A 23,745-nucleotide genomic window follows, 5' to 3' on the forward strand; every position below is an offset into this window, starting at 1 on the left:
AGTACAGTATTGTACATTGCTGGCCCGGCATAATATCACAGGAAGACGGCATTACAGACTAGTATAAGGACCGTACATGCAATTATCCCACATCCACTTCCTGTCATTGAATCAGCTTTGTATGAAGATAATGAGGAGTAAGGGGTTGAGAGAGGAATCATTATTTTACCCATGGCTGTGGTGCTTCTTATCGGGGTCTGTAGGGCGCCTTCACAAAGCTAATGTAGAGAAATGGAAACAGATGGAAGGCATGATTATTTGATCTGCAAAGAGCTCTTGGTGGACTTTGTAGTAACTGGACTAGACTGCTTAGAGGCAAGAGAGTGGGTTGTATACGTCTGTGGGTGTGTGTGTGTTCTGAGGGAAGTGAGTTAACGTGTCTTGGTGTGGGTGGCTATTGTTTGTTTGTGGATGCCCGCATGCATGTGCAAGTGTGTTTGTCCATCTGTTCTTGTGCTTGAACGCATCACACGTGCCTGGATACTCCTAAAACAATAGGATTCTTTGTTTTACACTCCTAACATATGGCCTTCTAATTAGGATTGAGCAATAAGCAGTGATACAGGTAGAAAACACTTTTCGCAGTCCATGCAGTGTACAGGTTTCTTGGGTTTGTGCTGAAGGCTGTGCGTGCTGCTTTGCTGCTTTACCTTGCCATTATTCCTGTTAATGTGGTACTTGTGCAGAGCTCTGTACCTGTAGGATTCAGCACGGCGGATTTTGTGCTCTCCATTCTCAAATGTTCATTCACAGATACACATTTGCACAACTACACTCACAGTACAGATCTCATCTACTTTACCCCTACACACATGCTGGACATATATTGTAGATGTGTATCTATGTATGTACAGACATCAGTGTCAGTGTTTCTACTTTGCCAGGTGTCCACCCAAAAAGAGCATTGCCATTGTAATGAATAGGTAAGCACACATCAAACATATATAGGTATATGGCTCTATACTGTGCAGCCCACACACAATAGAGAGAGAATTAGTCAGGCTCTGTTTTATTCTATTGATCTTACTGCAATGCTGGAGCTGTCTCCATGCCTCCCTACACAGTATTCACAGCTACAGCAGCACTCCCATATACTAGCCCTGTTTGGATTGGCCTTACACACAGAGTGGCATAAACACATACATCAAACTACTGAATGCATGAAGATAAACCCAACAACACACACACGTAGAGAGTACAGGGACACACACACATACAGACTCTCACTTTATCCCTATGTCTTTGTCAAAAACAAATTCACATACACACACAGTCACCGAATGGGCTACATTATCACATGTGGTTTGCTGTCAGGCGAGGGGTTGGGGGACGTGACTGGCTGGTGTGTGCGTGTCTGGTGGGCCACACCTGTCAACAGTACTCCATAGGCTGGGTGCTGATGCTATCTGACAGCCTGGGTGCCATGGCAGGGTGTGTGTGTGTGTGTGTGTGTTTGTGTTTTCCGTGACCGTTTGGATGAGTCATTGTTATGCCCCCGCTGCTATTTTCCCCAGAGGACCCTCCAGTGTCTGACTGGTGGTTTCAGTGTGTGGCTGTGTGTGCGTCTTTGCGGTTTTTGTCTGGCTGTGTGTTCAGACCCTATTAACAGCTGGCCTCTTACTCACACAGTAAACAAACAAGTTGAACCATCAACATTTTTAGTGATCTAGTCTCTAGTAGTGTTTGCACCATTCCTCTGCAACACATTCAAATATGCAATGTGCTGAAACACTCACACTCTGTGCTGGTATCTGTAACACAGCGATCTGCTTTAATTCATGGGAAGGATTTACATTAAAGAACAACACCTTTTCCAAATTGGCTGATTGTAATGCAAATCACGTTGCTTTAAACTTAATGTTTCAGCTCACTTCACATTGCATGAAGCAAATGAATACTTTCTGGATGCGACTCTCAGACACCATTCTTCAATCATGGCCGCCACAGACCCAGCATTATGAGGCAGCTGTACCCTCCAGTGCCTCTCAAGCAGCACATGCATTTGGCTGAAATGTTCAGCCAAGCTCCCAGCGTTACCTTGCATGTATAATTACCGGATATGCTGCCTGCCGCTGATAACTCTCCCAAACAATGTTTGAAGGGGGAAGGCGGCGATGAATTCCCAATGAAGTGTGAAAAAGACTGATTAAAATTGCCGTGGTCAAAAGCCAGCGCACCAGTGTGTTCTGCTCTTGCGGACCAGGGGAGATGGGGAGACAGGCTCTGCAGTTGAGATAGCTAGCTTTTTTCTATACTGTGTTTGGGATTGATTTTTGGTTTCTATTTTAATCCATAGTGGAAATTATATTGCCATGTATTTTTGTATTTTTATGTTTTGGCTGAGCTCATCATAATAACAAATACACATTTGGTGCAATCCTACAGTAGTTCCATTCAGTAAATGGTTGGTTGTACAGCATACATTTTCATAGTCTGAGAGTATCACTTGAGCCTGACACTTACGAGAATAACAGAAAGGTAACAAAGCAATAGTGCTAAAATCAATCATTAACTGTTGTTTGAGGACAATCTTCCTGCCAATCTTGCATAACTCAAATAACACAATCGCTTCATGATCCCAAAGATAAGTATGTTTCTGTGTATGTGTATATGCTGTCAGCTTTGCAGCTGTAAGTGTTATGAATTGTTTATGTATGTTTACATGTATTATATCTTGTTTGTGTGTGTGTGAGCAAGTTATTCTTATGTGCTTGATACAAACTATAGCCTACTGTGTGTGTGTGTGTGTGTGTGTGTGTGTGTGTGTGTGTGTGTGTGTGTGTGTGTGTGTGTGTGTGTGTGTATGTGCACCTGTATGTGGCTGTGTACCAGAGCCCAGGCGCCTGGGAGCCTATTTGCAGAGGAGAGGGAGGGATGGATGGTGTCTCATTCGAGGCGTGTGGGCGTCAAGCTCCGGGCACCTAATTACAGCCCCGGCTCCCACAGCCTGCCTGTGTCTCCCAGAGCCCCCATGTTTGGGTGCATCTTCCCTGGCAGAGTCAGATGATACGCTCCTCTCGTCTCCAAAGCTTTTGGTCTCAGGAGGGCTCCACCTTAGCACAAAGCACGGCTGTGTCTGATTAGCTGGCTTAAATTAGATCCCTAGCTAGCTGGCTATATTTTCATTCTCTTTGTTGACAGTTATGAGATGGGCTGCCAGACAGCCACACCGGCACATTTAGCTTGCAAGCTTGATCAGGAGATTTCTGTATCATGTTATTGGCTTCAAAAATCTGTAGGGACCTCATTTGAGCTACTCTAGTTGAACAACTAGTTAACCAGCTAGCTAGCTGTGTGTGTCTGGGCTAACAAGCGTTGACTAAAATAGAGATGGCCTTTTTTAGAATGTTCTTCCATTCTTTTCTTGTACACAGATGTACAGTTCAATAATTGGTAGTTATTAGTGAGCTTGCTGGAAGAGGAGCTGGGTAGATGGTTAACCCTTTCCTCCCTAAAAGGACGGCAGTTGTCTTTCATCTCATTTCAGAGGATTAAAAGGCAGCGAGATGGCAAGAGAGTGTAGGAGAGAGAGAGAGAGAGACAGAGATGGATGCCTATAGTGGGGGTTGGTTATTATTTTTTTGCCAACAGCAGATGCCAGGCACAGTGGTTTCAACCGGGCACACTTTAAAGCACAACACAGCTGCCTTCTCTGCATCTGGGCACCGGATAGAAAGAGGAGGGAGGAGAGAAAGGCAGAAGAGAAGAAGGAAAAAGACAGGGAATAAGAATGAGAGAGAGAGAGCAGGAGACATACTATGTAGGGAGAAACATAGAGAACATGAGGGTAGAAGAAGGAGGAGAGAGAGGAAGAAACAAAGGCTGACACAGATAACATCTATCAGCAGAGCAGAAACATGGGCTTGGTTTACCATTATAAATAGAGAGATACCCACATCCCCCTCCCACCTCATCCCCAGTTTAGTATTCCCTTCCAAAAGCTGGGAACCACTAACTGGGCCAATCCACAACAGGGATTAGCTATCTAGCTGTAGAGGCATTTAAATGTGCTCATAGCAAACTCTGCGCTTTATGTGGGAGTGACTGCAAACACAAACACATACTGAGGTGTCAGAAAGAAGAAAGAAAGGAAGAAACACACACACAGTTTACTCTATTATTTTTTTACTGCTTACAGAGTTTTAATACTATAAAGAAGACATGTTACAAAGTGAGTGCAAAATTCTAGAATTACATTAAAAATGTGTATTTTAAGAAATAATGCAATGGAATGTTTTTGTGAAACAACAGGAAACTGCACAGAAAGAAATGACTTCAAATGTAACAAAAACTTCACCAAGGATGCAAAATACACGGGATGAGATATGAGAAATTATGAATATACAAAGAGGTGAATGCAATTTATGACACACAGGAAGACTGTGCAGACAAAGTGTTGATCTTACATATATTCAGTTTAATGAATGTACTGTATACAGCTCTGTATGTGCTCAGTGCCCAGGGCGAAATGTGGTGAGTCACTCTTTGAAAGCTTCCTATTGAGCTGTGCGATATGCAAAATAGGGTTAGATTGAAATTTTCTTTTATCTCGCTCCCCACCTGTGGACAGTGGTGCAGGGCAAAAGTCAGCGCTACTGAAAAAGGAATTACACTCCATTATTATTTTATAAAATGTATAATTTCAAAGACCCTTGCACCACAGTATGCTTGTTTCTCTCGATAGGTCTCTCTTTCTGCCTCTCCCTCTCTCGTTTTCTTTTGTTCTACCTCTATTAGAGTTGTCCTTGACTGCCGAGCGAGCGCGCAGTGCAGCCTTTGGTTGAGAAGAGCCAGTCAAACGCTCTCTTGCTCTCCTGTTGAGACAAGAATAGGAGAAGACATGGGAGGGAGAGCGACAGAAAGGATAGTGAGAAAAGAGTGGAGACAGCCTTTTCAATTCAGCAAACATCTTCCTGAAACCACAAAGAGCTGTGAATGAGACAGGAAGAGAATTAGCAGGAAGTTGGCTTGATGACTAAGCATCTGAAGACAGGGCTCTGGGCATTTTGTTTGGAAAGACAGTGAATGGATAGACATGGTCTGCCAAGAAAGAAAGCCTCAGACATTGTGGTGCATCATCCCTTGCAATGTAGAGCTTTTGGTCCTGGTGAACCTGCTCCTCATTGTGGATGGACAACATTGCATCCATTACACTGTACCAAATGTGAACAGAAATAGATCCAGCACGTACTGCGGAAGCTTCTAGGTGACAGTGTGGTGGTCTCACGATCAAATATGAATATTACTCACAAGTCAATATTAGGGCTGAACAGTTAATTGGAATTTAAGCGAAATCGTAACATGGATAAGTGCAATATTCAAACTTCAGCAGGCGCAATATTTGTTAATAAAGGCAAAACGTGTGTCAGAATGTTGTATTGTGGCGCTGCAGAGATGTCCCAGCCTACAAATCGTATACAGATTTACAGATTAATAGAAGACAGAAAATCTTTGTTTGTTACAGATCATCGCAAAAAAATCCCCCCATGATCATTTTAATGTATCTTTCAATGAAAATGAGAATAATGATGCAAAAATAATAATTCCCTTTAATGTCGTATCGAATCATATTGCAAATCAGTCAAAATAATCACAATTAGATTTTATTTTCCTGGCTACTATAGAATGGTGTTAGGGGTTCATGTTTGCCATTTTCCTAAGCACCTCAACACAGACATATACAGTAAGACAGGCAAATAAACAGACAATAGACAGATGGAGAGGCAGACAGGTAAACATTCAGATAGACGTGCAGGCAAACAAATAAAGACACAAACAGATGACGAATAGACAGGCAGATAGTCAGGCAGATTGGCAGAGCGGCTGACAGCCTGGCCGCTTTCCTGCATAGTGGTGTTGGCTAGAAAGAGTGGCTGGCAGGCAGACAGGCAGATGGACAGGCAGGCACCCATGCACACAGACAGACAGAGACACAGACATAAAAGCAGACAGACAGGACTGGAGGAATAATAGATGGAGAGACAGACAAAAGATAGACATACATGCAGAGAAGCAGGCAAAGAGGTTGCCAGACAGACATGCACCGTTGGTAGCAGGACAGGCAGTTGGCGTAGGAAGGAGACATGGGGACAGCAAGTGCCTCTGGCAGAGAGGGAGAGAGATAAAGAGAGAAGGAGAGAGGGATGAGGTCAGTGCACGCCTGGCTGGCTGACTGTTGATCTGTGGCACTGGGCTGGCAGAAGAGAGTCCTCAGGGAGCTAGCAGCTCCACACAGCCTCTGTCTACTTCCCCCCTAGCCCTCCACCCATCCCTTCATCCTTCCATCCCCCAGCTGGGATAGAAAGACAAGCCTATGAGGGTAGAGACATTTAGTAAACAGTGGCACGGACAGGTGAAAGAAGGCAAAATTAGGAGTCAGAGTGACATGCCATTTGATAATATTTGGGAGAATGAAGACAAGAATGACAGCATCTAGCTCAGAATGAGGGGCAGGAATACAGTGTAGCGACATTGTCTCCTCTACTCTGTAACAAACACTTGAAGGACATTCTGACAGGACTTGCTGCCACATGGGGCTCTGCATGCACCTCAGGCGTTTAGAAAGGGTGACATGTGATATTCATTGTACCTCCTGTCTGGTAATATGGAAACACAAACTGTACATTGGACTAAAGTTCCTACACTAAATATTTTACTGATCTGCTCAAGCATTTTTACATTTCTGCATCACAAGTCCAAAAACAGCCGTATTCTAAAATGTATATTCATCATATTTATTTGTATTCGTATTGTACTGTAAATTTAAAGCATATAGATAAGAGCTGACCCTCTTATCTAGAGCAACGTATAGGGACAGCAACAGATCACTAACATCATGAACAAGTGCTATTTAACTAATGAAATGCAGCCGTCACAGACAAATTAAGCAACATTTTTATTTCTGGGATTTTCATATACCACAGATAAGTGCAGAGTACATTGTCCACAGTAGCAATGTAGAAACTAAATAATATTTCCTGATCATATTTCCAGACCATCCCAATGAAAATGCATTGCATAAATGCAAACTGCTTTAATGCCAAAGACACATTTTCTGGTTTGCTAAAAAGCCTGTGAAGGTATTTTCAGGACACAGACGAAATATGAGAGTATTATGGTCGTTTTGACTTACCTCGTGTTTAGACAGTTGAAATATTGGATCGGTATGTCGATATGTGATTTGAGGTGCTGAGGATGTTTTTTATGGCTTTCTCTCAGCTAGAGTTACACAAGGTTAATGTTACAGCCACGCGTGCGTTTGTGTGTGTGTGTGTGTGTGTGTGTGTGTGTGTGTGTGTGTGCGTTTGTGTGTGTGCGTGTCTGTGCGTGTGTGTGTGCGTGTGTGTGTGCGTGTGCGTGCGTGTGTGTGCATGTGTGTGTGTGAGTGTGTGTGTGTGTGTGTGTGTGAGCGTTTTGCTGCAGGGAGCAAAGCTGCTCCAAATGTCCATCTGCCGAGTTGACAATCCACCTGAGCCCACTCGCACATGCACATGTGCGAGTGGGCTACACACACTAACACATGCAATTGCATACTTCCATACACACATTCACCAAGGCACATGCAGTGACGTAACCTACTACAGAACTCTAAATTCAGTACATACCTGTACAGCCATGTACAGTTCTTTCCTTGTTTCAGCTCTATCTTTATTCTCACAGTCATTTGCATAAAAACATCCCACCTTTTCTCAAGCTGTCACCTTGATGTAGCTGAAATACGCGGTGTGATATCAACATAACAAGTTTTCTGACAAGAATCCAAAAATGCACATATACATATTTCACAACAGGTGTTAAGAGAAGTACGGTGAAAGGGAAAGAATGCGGTGGAAGAGCCCAAACACACACAAAAGGGCATATAAAAATCATACATACACATACAGTGTACACTGTGTGTACGTTTCCATATACACACAGTTTGTGTTTATGTCAGATTATTTATTTTTTTAGCTTGTATTTCAGTGTGGGCACGTGTGCTTTGCACACTGAGTGCCAAGCTGATAATTATAGAAACCAGCTTATGACTCTGTCGCTGGTACGACTCTGGCAAGATCTCGGAATCAATTTCATTTCCAAGTGCCAATTTAAGCACCTGTTTCTTTTCTGAGGATTTGGTATGTCTTTCAGTGACACCAGGCATGGTTCAATCACTATATTCTCTTAACTGGGATAAATACAAGGTGTGAGCTATTTAGTCCACATAAATGCAGCCGTACTATGTGCTGTCCTCACAGAGTACAGAGCCAGCCATTATCGGCTCTACAGTAGCCAAGCAGGTACCATGTAGCTGATATTTTATAGGTCTCTGACCATTTTAAACCCTTTATTCCACTTTGATTCTAAGATATTCTCTTGGAGGTAGGGGTTTGATTGTTGGAACATATTATTGTAGGACACTTGATTAGAAAAGTTGATGATTATGTAGTGCTTGAAATGTTTACGATATGATTGTTTAAAGTGTCCCATAAAGACTCAAAAACAGGACATTGTGACAAAAGAACAGGTTAAGTGAAGGACGCCTTTTTCACATCAGTCACTAGTAGGAAGAGTTTTCCTAATAACATTAACCGATGGCTCTGTTCTATTCAAGTGTCCCAGTATAATAAGCCATGACAGTCTGACTGTGAACCAGCATGCACAATACCATGACACTGAAACTGAAGCAACTTCATTTAAGTCAGCAAAATGTTATTTTCTTTCCATAATTCACATTTACATTATTTTCATTGTTTTCAACAAGGCCCATCGTGAACATTGTGGGAGTTTCTTTTACTGTATTATAGAAACTCATCTAAAGCTTTACTGTTACCTGGTTAATGTACGATACATACAACATGTAATACCATTGTTACCTGTAGCTTGTAGTTAATAATTTTTTGAGCCAATTTGCCTTTTGAGACAGCTTGAAAGGATTGAATGACAGGACGGAGTATCACACCTCAATACTTTCTGGTGCCATAGCAGCAAGACACCAAGAAAACTGTCATGTATCAAAAGTTGGCATTGAGTATCTGGTCAGATTCTTCTTTACTCCCAGATTTTGAATATTTTTATTTTAATTATGCTAAGTTCTTGTAATGCTTATTTTGTTGAATGAAAGCATGTTCCCATCCCTCAGGTATCATCTTGGCAAAAGTGGGGAAACATAAGGAATAAGAGATAATGACACAAAGACCACAGGCTTGACTGAACAGCACATAGACTGCATGATGTGGATCTCAGACTACAGCGCAGATCCCTTGTTGTTGTTTTATCTTTAATTTAAGATAATAATAATAAAATAATGACACTGAATAATAACAAGAAATACCAAATCCGGTAAAGTAAATCAGGTTTCTTTGGCAGCTTTTCTGTTTTTGTTCAGACATGTCGAGTGACTTCTGAATTGCCTGTCTGGACATTTCAGACCCGGCAGTAGGTAGTAAAGAGGGTGCAGTGTGTGTGTGTACCTCTGCAAATGGTATCTGACTTTCAGGGAGCTATTTTGAATTACCGTGTGATTCATTCAAATGGAAACAAATTCTCATGTTGTCTAACTCTTTTGACTCCCACACTGGAAATATAGGTCCTATTTGAGTAGAGAGTGAGGGGACATTTTCTATTTCTTACTATTAGGCTGCTATTTTTGGTGCCACAGGATACCCAGTGACTGTGTAGAGCCTTGTCAGTGACGAATGTGTTTGTGTGAGAAACAGGGGTGGGGTGTGTGTGTGTGTGTGTGTGTGTATGTGTGTGTTGTGTGTGTGTGTGTGTGTGTGTGTGTGTGTGTGTGTGTGAGATGGATGGAATTGGGGGGATATTCAGTGTTTTCTATCTTGCCTGCAGGACTGTGTGTGTCACAGAGAGAGAGAGATAGAGAGAGAGAGAATGTGTGTCCAGTGCCGGGGTGTTCTCTCTCTATCCCTCTTTCTGGCTTGCTCGCCTGCGGTGATTCAGTGTGTGTATGCCCATTAGCTTGCCCGAGTGTGTGTATATCTCTGAATGTGTGTGTATGTGTGTGTGTGTGTGTGTGTGTGTGTGTGTTTGCTTGCTTGCCTGCCTGCTGCTGAGATCAGTATACCAAGCTAGGGGTACGTTCATGTGTGTGTTTGTATATGTGCGTGTGTGCCTGCTGTCATCCCGGGGTAAAGCGTCAGGACATATAGGGTCATGTGACAGACAGCCCTATCTGTCTATCTGCAGACTGCATCATTGGTATTCTGGGTAGACACTGGCAGCCAAGCAGGGGGGGGGGAGTGTATAGGGGAAGTAAGGAGAGAGGGAAGAAGTGTGTGTGTGTGTGTGTGTGTGTGTGTGTGTGTGTGTGTGTGTGTGTGTGTGTGTGTGTGTGTGTGTGTGTGTGTGTGTGTGTGTGTGTGTGTGTGCGTGCGTGCGTGCGTGTGTGTGTGTGTGTGTGTTTGAGAGAGAATGTGAAAAAAAATAGAGATAGGGAGAGAAAGAGAAAGAGGGCGATTTTGGGGAGAGAGAAACAGAGAATTTCTTTTAAACGAGAACAATAGAGCTCATCAGTGCATTGAGACCTGGGTGCAATCAGACACACACACACACACACGCACACACACACACACACACACAAATGAGAACATGTATACTGACCTGTGCACTTATAAGCATGCTTGCACATGCACACAGACTGTCATCCAGTCATACTTCAGTAATGTTAAATGCATGCATGCACACATGTCCTGTATACATACACACCCTGCACAGCAGCTTTGTCCTTGCCAATTCATAAGGGAGATCTGATATGAATAACGAGAAGGACGATGCCACAAGGACTAAATGTTGGAAAATGTCATCAGCAGCAACAAAAGAAGCTCTTTCATTAGCTGGGGCAAAGCACTCCAACACAGCACAGTTTATCATAGCTTCGGGTTAAACTCTCATCTGATGTGCTAAAAGACAGCTAACCTTCAAAGACGCTTCGCCATCCTTTTTACTGCATAGATACTGCAAACTGCCTCTCTGGATTGATCCCCCTGTCTGTCTAGTGAGGAAAGATTGTATATGCCTTTGCTGTAAATAAGCATTCAGCCTTCATTGACAGGCAGCCACATGGAGGGGTATCAGTTCACTAACCAAAGGCCCAGGATCTAATATCATTTGCCAGCAAAACATTCAGATCTGCTTATATCGAAGTTTCCGAGTACAAGTGGATTAACTGATTTCTTTAAACTCTCAAGTGTCATTATCAGCCTTAAAAATCCAGTATATGTTGGGTTATAATCGGAGTTTTATTGAATCTAATGGTACCTGAATTCATTCAATCCTTTATCAAATTTTGTATTTTGGTTTATCGATGCTTTATGACTCATATGTAACAATAAAACATGAGAAGCATAAACCAGGGCTAATATCAATGGCCTTTCAGACTTGCAGAAAGCCACCAAGTTTCCATTTTGGCTTTAGTTAAATCAATCACAAAACTCTCTTTAATTATCTCCAGTGAACATACAGTAATCTGCAGATGACAACTTTGGCAGCGAAAGCGACAGTCAGTGCTGGTTAAAAATAAAGTTGCCACCTGAAAGTTTTGTACTTTGATCTTAAATGGTACAGGTCAAAAAGCTTTCTCAATTGTGCCTAAATCATTTTCCCCTCTTATATCTTGAACCCCCTCACAGAATAACGTACAACAGTACAATGAATTGTGTCGGTTTCTATAGGTGAAGGTGCCGTACAGCTCGCTGTTTTCCTCTGGCTATTTCAAGTCTTAGCTCTCTCACTCCTCAACCTTGGTGTTCTATAGCTGCCAGGGATGAGAGATGGTGTTAACACTTCTAAAGGCGTAAATCACCTCTCTCGCACGCGCGCGCTCTCTCTCTCTTCTTCTCGCTCTCTCTGTCCTCTCTTCTCTGTCTCTCTCTTGTCTCTCTCTGTTATATATATCTATTTCATTTTCTCATCTTCTATATGTCATATCTATATCTTTATCTATCTCTATCTTTTTCTGTTTATTCTATCTCTCTAGATATTATCTCTATTCTCTTGTATCTTGTCTCCTTCTATCTCTTCTGTGTGTCTTTTTGTTCCTTCTCTTCCTCTCTCTGTCTCTCTCTCTCTCTCTCTCTCTCTCTCTCTCTCTTTCTTCTCTCTCTCTCTCTCTCTCTCTTTCTGTCTCTCTCTCTCTCTCTCTCTCTCTCTCTCTCTCTCTCTCTCTTCTCTCTCTCTCTTCCTCTCTCTCTCTCTCTCTCCTCTCTCTCACTGCAATGTTGTTGCCTTCACTCGCTATCTGTGCTAAGAGGTGATTGGAGTCTTCCCAGTCTGATAATGGGACCACATGTACACACTCGCACCACACATACACACACACCTTTTTACAGCCACAGAGCAGAGAGAGAGAGAGAGAGAGAGAGAGAGAGAGAGAGAGAGAGAGAGAGAGAGAGAGAGAGAGAGAGAGAGAGAGAGAGAGAAGACTCATCAAGTAATTAAGGCCCTGGCTCTCCCTTGGAAATTAAAGGAATGGCCCTTTGCTCCCTTGTCTCTCTCTCTCTCTCTTTCTCTCTGTCTCTCTCTCTCTTCCTCTTCCTGCTGGGCTGATTGCTGTCTGGCTTCTCCTCACCTGAGCATTTTACTCTCTCTCCCAGGCAGCCAACACATAGTGCATTGTGCTGCTGATTACCCCACTGTAGGTAATTGTGGTGGTGGTTTTCTCTATGTTATTTTCCCCACTCTCTATCCTCACAGAGGAGGAGGCACTTCCTTCGAGAAACCAGAAGGGCGTTGTGCGTGCTTTTAGCTATTTGTGTGTATGGGTCTCTGATATGGAGAGGCAAGCTAATAATAAATGCACTGCATGTGTTCCTACATGCATTATATTTATTTATTTATTTTTACTTCCTTGAGTAGGCATCATCTGTGTTTGTGTTTGTGAGTACAGTGAAGCCCAGCAGGTCATGCACATGGTCAGTTCCATCTCTCACGTCCTTGAAGAGCAAAGCGGGTCAGAAAACTGCTTTTACGTCGGCTCACTCTTCCTATTTGATATGAGCAAGAAAGTCATAAAGAGCCAGTCCACTTCACTACCTTCTTTCACCCTTGAACTCAGACATACTTTATTTTGTGAGATTCTAACCAACAGGTAGATTTATTTTTTAGCTGTTGTAACAGGAAGCACCCAGCAGTTAAAATGTGATATGTTTTGATTGAATATAGGTTTCTCTGTGCTTACCTCTGTGTTGGTCTGCCTAAATTGAAGGATAGTTGGATTACAGTAGACAGAACTACAAAGCGATCCCAGTCCACTGTATGAATTTTCTAGATTTTTCTTTTTCACTGAAGCGGTATGTTAGTCTAATCACTGAATTTCTTGAATCTTTTTGGATTTCTTGAATTTCTTTATTTGAAATGGCCTTTTTGAAAAATCTTGTTTTATTTCATAATTGAATTTTTCCCAATGACATGACATCATCAATTTTCAACCGATTGTCCCCACGCCTCTTGTAGCATGGCTTAAGAACGGCTACCATCTTTTGCCAGCTAGCTCTTGTTTGCAAGACCAACAACCTTGCCAAAGTACTCGGTACAAACTATTAGGGATGTCACAAGAACTGATACTTCGGTACCAAGTCGATGCCAAAGATTCTTAAAACATGACAGTAAAGCAGGTACCAAAGGTAAAGGTACCGTCTGAGATTGAGGCAAGACTAACGTTGTCCCGTCTAGCGATGATAGAAGATAGGTTTGCGTTGCAGTAAAAAGTCACTATTGACTTGTGTGAACAACCAATCTGTGTTGAAGTAGGCGGGAGCAAATCAACATTAGCTGTGAGCTTTTCGCAGCCATCAAATTGCCTTCAAAGCCCCGGGCTGTTTCTTGGAGGCTTGGGCAGCATAGATCTGGCTGTCAGTTGTTGGGCTACGCTACGAGAGGCTTGGGAACATTGGCAAACACTGAGGGGCAATGGCAACAAGTCACTGTCATAAAATGTGGCATTAGGAAATAAAAGTATCAATAGGAAAAATGCCATTATGAAATAAAAACAGACTTAAAAATGTCTATTATGAAACCACCCAACCGTTAAAAACAGTTGTAGGAAACTGTGTTTCACATGCTTTCAGTTGTACTTTCTGTGTACTCGCTAGAGGATTTGTTAGAAAAAAAATCCTGCAATATTAAAGTTGTCTAGATGCAGTGTCATGGGATTTCTGCTGTATCACGGTTTTGACAGGGTGGTCAGTGTAATGCCTCAGTGGGATTTAGAGGGTTGGGGTGGTTTAGTTTAGGGATATAGTGGATCAGGTCTTTTTTTTTATAAACTGAACCCTTTTGAATTACTAACCTCTGTGCTGTCTGGGCATGGAGGGGACTCCTATATAGACACTCTGAGCCGACTGCCAGCTAGAATAACATAGCGAATTGTAAAAATGTTGATATGAAGCATAGCGATGGGTCTGATCGCTGCACAGCTAGACAAATGAAGCCCACTCCCATTATATTAGGAGAGAGAAGGGTTTGCGGCAAAATAATTCCTTTAAGTTAAAATGATATGTGCGCTTTTTCTTATCTGTTATCTTATTCTGTATTTGCAGTCCAGGCCAGTGGAAGCATTGATTTCCACAGAACAGTATCAGGAGGATTAGATAAAGCTGCCAGCTGGCTTTATTATCAGACCGATCTCATCTCCTGCTCTCTGGCTAATCAGACCAGCTAACAAACAGACCATCACCAAATAAACACATACTGCATGTGTACACAAGCACACATTAATTTCAATTCTCCTCATAAATGATCTTGTTCTCTACTTGCATTCCATCACTCCTCTCACCTCACCATTTGCTTCCCTGAGGAGCTGGCTTTTGGACTTTTACATGCATAAAGAGCACCGGGTAGTTTGAGGTCTTTCATATGCACCAGTGAAAAGACAGGATATACAGCAATCCTGTTCTCACCTTAGTGTGACATCCATCAAACACATGTAGCTATACTCTGACAGAGCTAGTTTCAACAGCAGCACGAGGGCATTCAGGCCAAGAAATCATAGTCGCTATTTCACCTCGTGTGTGTGTGTGTGTGTGTGTGTGTGTGTGTGTGTGTGTGTGTGTGTGTGTGTGTGTGTGTGTGTGTGTGTGTGTGTGTGTGTGTGTGTGTGTGTGTGTGTGTCTAAAAGGCAATGAACAGGCACTGAAAAGAACACAGGATATGGAACAGAGAGAGGGAGAGCAATAGAGAGTGAGATTTCATCTCCTCTCTGCCCGTATACATATCTGCAAGAATGTAGGTCAGGCAGCCCCAGTCACTCTCAGAGCCTGGGAGAAAGAGATTGCTGTGTGTGTGCAAACACATCACATGAATAAAGCATGTATCTCTCTTGTAATATGTGCTTTTGTGTGTGTGTGCCCCTTGTCCTCATGTGCCATATGTGTGTTACTTTATATGATGGGTGGGATTTAGTTTTCTGTATGTTGTGTTTGGCTAGAATTCCTGATGTGTATTATAGAAAATGTCACAGCGGACACTACAGCCCACTTTCCATACTGCAGTGTACATAACCATACAATAGGGTTTTTCATTACAGGTGTGTGTGTGTCACAGCAGCCAGTCATCCCAGGCTATTTACAGTGTGTAACCTGGCTTTGATAGATATAGAAGCCCAGTAAAGAGCAGGCATGTTCCCTTGTCATTCTCCAAGGAATAGACTGAGAAAATCACACACACACACACGCATGCACACGCACACACACTTGTAGGATTCTCGGCTGAAAAGTAGTCTGCCACTACTTGGTCATATATTCTACCTTTCTAACAAGGGGAAGAATAAGGATAGCTTGTCCTTGTGCACAGGTGTGTCTATGTGTGTTTGTACTAGGGCTGGATATTGTCACTAATTCATACATTTCCGATTGGATTGGATTGAATTGAATATCGATTTGATTCGGGATATTTCAGTTACTATACTAATATTGCTTTGACATGAAAAAGATTCTAAGAGAAGTAATGCTGTAAATTGTTGAACGAACCCTCTAGCATGGTGCGTTATTAAATATATTAATGTTTACATTAAGAATACATAACCGTACTCTAGGATGTATTTGATTGTATAGGTCTTGAGATTGAGTGTGTGTGTTTGCCTTTTCTTCGAGTGTGCTCCCATTGCAGTTGAAGGTGAATTCTTCCCTTGCTGCGCTCTGTCTGTCGCTGTCCTTGGTGCTGAAACTAGCAGACGAGGTGGCTGGAATTCCGTACACAAACACATAAAATACGTTGCCTTTGTGAGCTGTATTGTTGTATGGCTAGACTCTTGCCATAAGTCTTTTTTTTTACTTTCTTTCTCTCTCTTTTTTTTTTTTTTTTTTTCGTACACAGAGATATAAAGGGAAAATGTGGGCTGTGTTCTGATGAAGAGTGAGAGAGCTGTGATTTGTTGATCGGCCTCCACATGAAAACCTTCAGAGGACAGACCCATCACTTGCACTCTGATTATAATGACCAATGGGCTAGGTGTGTGTGTGTGTGTGTGTGTGTGTGTGTGTGTGTGTGTGTGTGTGTGTGTGTGTGTGTGTGTGTGTGTTGCATGCATTTTTTTTTGTTTTAACGCCATTTCTTTCTGAATGAAAATGCTTTACGAGTTAACCTTTCGCTGTAATCAAATATAAAACGTCTTTTGACGCCGATTTCAAAGACAGAAATGACAGCAGGACCCTAGTCTTAAAACCAAATATAGTTTGAGTGGCCCATTGTTTGCATTAATCCCTTACAGTACAACTCACTCACACTGTTTCCAGGGTGATTGCCATGCTTATGCTTCACACAACAAAGGAAGTGGAAAAAAGGTGGAAAACAGAGGTGTGTGCGTTTGTGATGGAAGGTAAAAAAGACCCCCTGCTTGTTCAAAGTAAAGTCCGCTTATGCATGTAACCACCGCAGCTCCTTTTACATAACGCACAACAGGCACTATGAGCACTCACTATATGCTTATGGTTGTGTTTGTCCTGAGGGAGCAGCTATTGTTTTGATTTAAGCTGCTTTGAAATAGGTTGTGTGTGTGTGTGTGTGTGTGTGTGTGTGTGTGTGTGTGTGTGTGTGTGTGTGTGTGTGTGTGTGTGTGCGTGTAATGGGCCGTCTGGTAGACTCCCTATGGGGGCCTTCATTCTTTGTGATGGTCCCTATACACCCTCAACACCTCATCTGTTCTCTCCCATACGTTCTCTCAATTAGCAGCACCGGATGGAAAGAAACAAAGACAGGCAGAGTACGCAGCCAGTGTTTCACACCTCTATCTTTTTTGCATTCAGTCTTTATCACTTTCTTTGTCGAAGGTTATTTTACCTTTTTTTTTTATTAAAGAGTGCGACATCGACCCCTTTCCTTGCTCCTCTCCCATCTTCCACCACTCTCCCTCCCCTTTCCTCTCCTCCTCTAACTCAGCTAAGGATGGAGAGCTGAGCAGAGAAATCATGGAGGCAGGCACGGATCATTAGCTATATTTGTCCCCACTTCCTGCAGAAGATGATAGATCTAGCTAATTACCCCATGTTGCCAAGTCTATCGCACACGACAAGAGGCCGTCGTTATGGCGGAAATCAACGTTCACTTGGCGTGTGCCGCATAGCTGATGCTATATCACTATTCATGAGCCCAGAGTCAAAGGAGAAGGAGACATTTCTGATCCTGTCATGGCTGTATATGAATGTAATTGTTCTGGAAATGGTTTCAATGATGCATGTTCTCCATCTTCTTCTTCCCTCTGTGTAGAAAATGAGTTTGGAGGAGACGTGGTGAGACGTTCCTCTCCAGCTGAAAGTCAGTAGGTCACGGTGGAAGCAGAGGTCTGGACCAAAGAGCTGTCTCAACCCCAAACCCTTTCAGGTAGTGTAGTATATCCTGGGTTTTTTCACATGAACATTTTCAAATGTGTTTGCTGGCATATCCACAAGCTGCTTCTGATGTAGGCTTGCGTTAACAATCGTAACTGCTTAATTTCTATTGCCACATTTTTCATTATATTTTATATACATTTCAAATATAAAGAGAAGCATGACACAGCACATGAGATCCCCAATGTCAACAGCACGACCCAAAGCACTAACACAATACAATGAATTAAAAAAAACAAAGAGCAAAAACAGTGGGACAGTGATACATCATTTGTCAGTTATAATGTGATGTATATAGTTTAGAAAGAAAATTAGAGTTAGTCAACCAGTAAGGAGGAAGCTGCCAATCACACTGTGCAGGTTTGTCAGAGAGGAAACTGATTTCTCAAAAATAAAATGCAGAATCTGGAAAGGATTTTTTATATAATCTTAAATTGTTGAAATGACAGGGGCATTTTGTTCATGAAGTTCACTAATAGTGTTAACCCCTTTTATGTGCCAAGTTTTATATAGATCATATTATAGGTATAGGTAATATTATACACATTTGTTAAATAATAGTTTGCTAAAATATGATAATGTTATTTCTACTGAACCTTTAATTGACATATTCAATTTTGGAAAACCATGTTCTAACATATGCCAATCCAACCGGTTTTAAAGACACAACTTACTTCTAATAGTTGGCACCTACTCAGTAGCACAGACATTTTTAAAGAAAAAATGTTTTAGATAAAACGCAATCAGGCTAAATCGAATCAAGATTTTAGGGAAAGAAAGAAGTATCAAACATGATCCACTCAGGCTGTATAGCAATCATTTAAGTAAAAAACACAAATCCTTCACATCCTGTACCGTAACAGCTCTCTGCCATCAGCTGATAAATCGTCGTATTGTATTCTGATTACAGCTTTTCCCAGTCTAACCGTTTCAGAGCCCTGCACTACCGCCATCACCCACCAAAACCTTTTTCCATACTAGTTAGGAATCACTCCCCAGATTTTAGCCTCTCCTTCTGTCTCCATCACCCCTTGCTCTCTTTCTCACTCTGACTGTCAGCACCCACTCAGATGCTATCTCCGCAGCCCTTCACACTAATTCAGATGCACTTAGCATCGGTTTGGCACACATGTTTACTGTCACTAGATGATGCATGGCGTAAATACCTATTTGCAGTGAAATTTGATAGTGCCAGTGCAGTTCTGGTGGCTCCCTACTGCTACACTGTACAGAATACCAATGTGAGAGTAGGAGTGTGTGTGTATGTGTGTGCATTTGTGTGAGTGTGGCGGAGGGTGGGTTGGGCACCATATGTCTAAAACGCATTCTCCCAAAACTTCAAGGTGAAAACAAAGGGAAACTGATAACGATGGGAATTGTTGTGACAGATGTCTAAGCGCCCCCATCCCCCCACCACCACCACCAAAATGATAAACACACACATACAAAATGCTTGTTCTATGTCTCAGTGCATATTACAATAATCGCGGCATTTCTGATCATGTTTCATTTGCAGCGATATCCTGATTCTTCTCTATCAAAAACTATTTTTGCTTCTTTGTGCAATTTGTCTGTGTCTGATGGCATTCCTGTGTCCTATATAATGATGAAGACACCTAATAATAGGCACAGAGGAAGATCATTTACATATTGTTTTCGTTTTATGCCGACTGTACAATCAATTCCAAAACAAACACAGTTGGCATTTGGAAAGCTGCTTTTTCAAGTATGTATGCTCAATAAAATATTTAGCTGCATTCCACATTCCATTCACAATGTGCATTTATTTTCAAAGGATGCCAATCTTCTCTGAGAATTTATCTTTGAGCTGAATTCAACAACTATAGCTTTAGATGGTGGGCATTTGAAATGGGATGCAGCCTTCACTTTATGCAGCCGTCTCATGCTCGATCTTTTTATTCTGAAAGTGAATACAATCCTTACACAATACATGCTGCATAATATACCATATGGATTAAAATTCATGGATGCAATTACAAAACATGGTAAAGACTTCTGTCATACACATTTACAGGCAATATATGGTAAATACATACCAACTAAATACCAGTGGACGTCATTTGTGAAGTGAAACACAAGTTAACTACTTTCACTTTGCTCGTGTAGTCCCAACGATACGTTTGTGCAACAAAACACGCAATGAAAATGTGTTTTGCTATATTGCCCTGAATTATTATTCTGGTTTTTAATTTTACTTAGATCACACACATAACTGCTGTTATATAGTGCAAATTAAAGTTGAAATAATTGCTGTAAATATTGACATTATTTAACATTAAATATAAATATAATCATTCTAAATTGTAAAACGATGCATCCAAACAATGCATGTTTCAGATAATCCAGTGAGTTTTTAAATGATTTATATACAGTATATAACGTTTTATAAATTGCTGGTTGTGTAGAAATGGGAGAACATGTAGAATGTTCTTAGGAGTTTGCTTCATTATATGTATTTGCTGAACTATCCAACCTAAAGTTTTGGTGCTTGGATCAACGTGACTCTGTGGTTATTCAGCCGGCCCTATAATGGCATTGATCCGGGGTCTAATTGAGACGCAGACAGAGAAGGAGTGGGCCTCCTCCTAATCCTCAATAAGCAGGCTAACCTTCATTACAGCAGTGACATTTTCCCATGGGGTGCTAAGAGTGAGAAAAAGCCAGATAGAATATGAGGGCTCTCCAACATATGGTGAGCCGCAGAAGCGTAAATGCTTCCCGGGTCTAACGCTCACAAAGAGCCTTGAGGGAAGGTAGCGGCGACAAGACTTCCATTGCTGCTGCCGTCATTGTTGCTGTTGTTTTATTCTGCTGCTGGATTCACTTGTTGTAAAGGCTGCGTTCAGCGCTGGTGCAGGCCTCGCCTAAAACCTGGGCCCTCAGAGAGAGTCTGACGGCTTCAGATAGGCACTGTTAGTATGCCTGTGTGTCTGTATACATTCATATCTTAGTCCACAGATGATATGTTTCTTTTAACATTCTGCAAGCAGGCTTTGACTGCATTTCTTTTTTATATTTAATTTTCAAACCAGACAGCTCACTTTAGTAGGTAAATGCTTATTTCTAAACACTGATTGCGATACAAATGCTGGTGCCGCCTGTCAGCGGAAAAATAATTTGTTCAGAAAAGAAGTGGGAGGAACAATAGCTACCATGGGTGAATGGAGAAAGGAAAGAGCGCCACCTACAGAAACTCAAACTAAATTTCATGAAATAAATGAAGACTACAGTACCACCCACACTGACAGGTGATCTCTGGGTCTTTCAGAAACAGCAGCAAGCAGTAGAGGAAACAATGATAAACAGAAACTTCTCAAAGGTTAGATTTATAATGAGTCGGACACTTAATTAATTGTTCCAGTGGTGTTTTATGTCTTATCGACTGCATCGTGGACATCAAGGGCAGGGTGCTATAATGTCTGCACAAGAGTCCATGTGCTGTGAGAAAATCTATGCATGCAACATGATTTCTCTTCCACTTGAAAGTTGCACATGTTGAGCTCTCCTGCTCGCACCGCAGATTGTGCCAGAGGATTCTTTGATAGAACAGAGCAATGATTAGACCGATGAGAGATGCTCAGTGAGAGGGGACTAACTCCACTTTGCTCACATGACTACTTCGGGAAAATTCAAGGTTATGCACTCACATACGTACATGCTCACAGTCTGAAAGGGGAGAAGAGAGGACTGGATTGATAAATTGTTATTTCCCTTTTTCCTTCCTTGTTTTTATTTTCCAAGGAAGGATTTATTTTACATTGCCATGGTAACCACAGTTACACTTTACGGACAATATATATATATTTAAGATCACTCTTCCTGAAATACTCTAGGTTGTTCCCTCTCCGCCACGCTAATAAGATTTACAAGGTATCTTTGCCTTTCATCATTTTATTTTCCTCCCGTTGAAACATTTATGGGCATTCATAAAGAAACACACCATTAGGACTGAGGGGCTCTACAGTACAGTAAGTCTGGTGTTAATAAATCATGTTTAATAAAATGAGACATCCAAACAGGGCCACGGCCCCCGTCATAGTCCAAACCCAGCAAGCATGAATATTTAGGGACATCTGGAAATAACAGAGCGACGTTCAGACTCCTCAACAATTTATGATGTGTTGGTGAGGGAGCGACCTACCTTTAGAGGGATATATGTTGGACTGACATACATGAAAGAGAGGGTGAAGGAAGGGCAATGCTTACTCTGGCATAAGAAGAGCTTAAAAGGCCTGAATATTGAGAAGGCTACAGCATAAATGGAAACCATGCAGTGTATGCTAAATGTCTGCAGTACATCTGTAAGATGACTGATAGATGGTCACACACTCATGAATGACTGCATGAGTGGTTGGACAGATGGAAAGGAGGATGGATGGAGATAATGATGAATACATACTTCAGAAATGATTTGCATCATTTCAAAAAGTGAATTTAAAATCATTATTAAAATGGAATATATTCATAAAACATGAAAAGATTTTTTTCGGAATTAACAAAGGAGATCTCTATGCACAATTTATATTAGTTTTGAGTTATTTCCTGAAATACTGAGTACACTTGACACTGACTTTTGATTGAAGAGATCCATTTGTATAAATGCATTCATATCAATTGAGACAGGTGCATGGCAGAGAGATGTTATACAGAAATACCTGGATTACAGGGATCTAAATGTCCCTTAGTCTTCAAATGACAGTCCATCATCTACAGTACATGAAATGTTACATCTAAGTGTTGTAAACATCAGGTGTGAATTTCATGTTGGACAAAGGGGTAGAAAACGTACCCTGAACGTGAGGGAATATGTATACAAATTAAAGATAATTTTTCATTGCCTTCTGGTGTGTGTTTAACAGCTTGTTTGCACCTTCTCTGCAGATGGAGGTGGGCGCAGACGATAAGCGCCATCGAACACGCTCCAAAGGTATCTCCACGGACACACACGCGTACACACAGCGGCACTGACATTCAGGGCGACCTTCACTCCACCCAACAAACACACGCACACACATATACTGTACATACACCACTGCACAAATCCCAGACTGTCACAGTTGAGTTGCCTCCTCTCACCACTCTCTCTCTTCCTCTGTCTCTATTTTTATATATCTCACAGTAACAGAATCACAGTCCACAATTCAAGAGCTTTGTTCAAAATTAAATATCTCACTCAGTGATATCTAATCCTACAAAATGATACATTGTGCAAAGTGAAAACAAATAATGGACCTTAAAGAAAAAACAAACAGCAGGTAACTCTCAGCTTTAGCTCGTAACCTGGTGACACTTTTTCATATTTTATTCGTGTCAACAAGACTTTGATTGCAGTAAATATATACGCCTAACAAAGGCTGAAATCTTCAGTCAGACGTTTTGGGGGGACCAACTGGGTTTGGGGAGGGGGGGCGGGGGATGTCGGGGCAATGGGTAAAACCCTCAAAACCCATTCAAATAATGCACTAATGGCTATTTATGCCTGTTTGTGTACATTGAAAGACACCCAACCAGATGTGTTCATCAAGAGCATTAACACTGGTTGATCTTTAACTTTTGCAACATAGTGTGTTTAACCCGAGTTGTAGACCTGTGAGTGATCGATTGTGCATGGCAGGAGGACAAAGAATGGCCAAAAACGATCCAGCATGAAGTAGGAGGAATTCAGTGACCATCTAGTGTGTTGATCGTGGTCACATAAAACTAAAAGAAACACTCCCCCGCCCTCATCTTACTCGCAGTCCTCCTGTCCACTCTCACAGGTTTAAAGCATCTAAAAAGAACTGGCCATGTTTTAATCAGAGGACCCTCTTGATGCATATTTTATTTCGTTTAACTTTTGAAAGTATCTAACATCATTGACCGAACAAAGAACAAGGTGTTGACCATTGTTCCTACATCAAGTGGATCA

At 41.7% G+C, this 23,745-nt stretch overlaps 1 protein-coding gene across 11 annotated transcripts in view; it reads left to right on the plus strand.

The window, feature by feature from the left end:
* Positions 1–23,745, plus strand: part of myt1lb (myelin transcription factor 1-like, b) — a 99,956-nt gene that overhangs the window by 12,980 nt on the left and 63,231 nt on the right. For 9 of the 11 annotated variants that reach the window (XM_029460549.1, XM_029460548.1, XM_029460555.1 and 6 more), the window contains 2 exons: positions 17,695–17,808; positions 22,719–22,764. The exons of 1 other annotated variant lie outside the window; for it this stretch is intronic. In XM_029460549.1, coding sequence (XP_029316409.1) covers positions 22,719–22,764 — 46 coding nt within the window. In that variant the 5' untranslated portion in view covers positions 17,695–17,808. The remainder of the gene's footprint in view (positions 1–17,694; positions 17,809–22,718; positions 22,765–23,745) is intronic. One more of the 11 variants, XM_029460556.1, reaches the window with a different exon arrangement.

The sequence above is a fragment of the Cottoperca gobio genome, chromosome 22 (assembly GCF_900634415.1).
Source record: "Cottoperca gobio chromosome 22, fCotGob3.1, whole genome shotgun sequence".
NCBI lineage: Eukaryota > Metazoa > Chordata > Actinopteri > Perciformes > Bovichtidae > Cottoperca > Cottoperca gobio.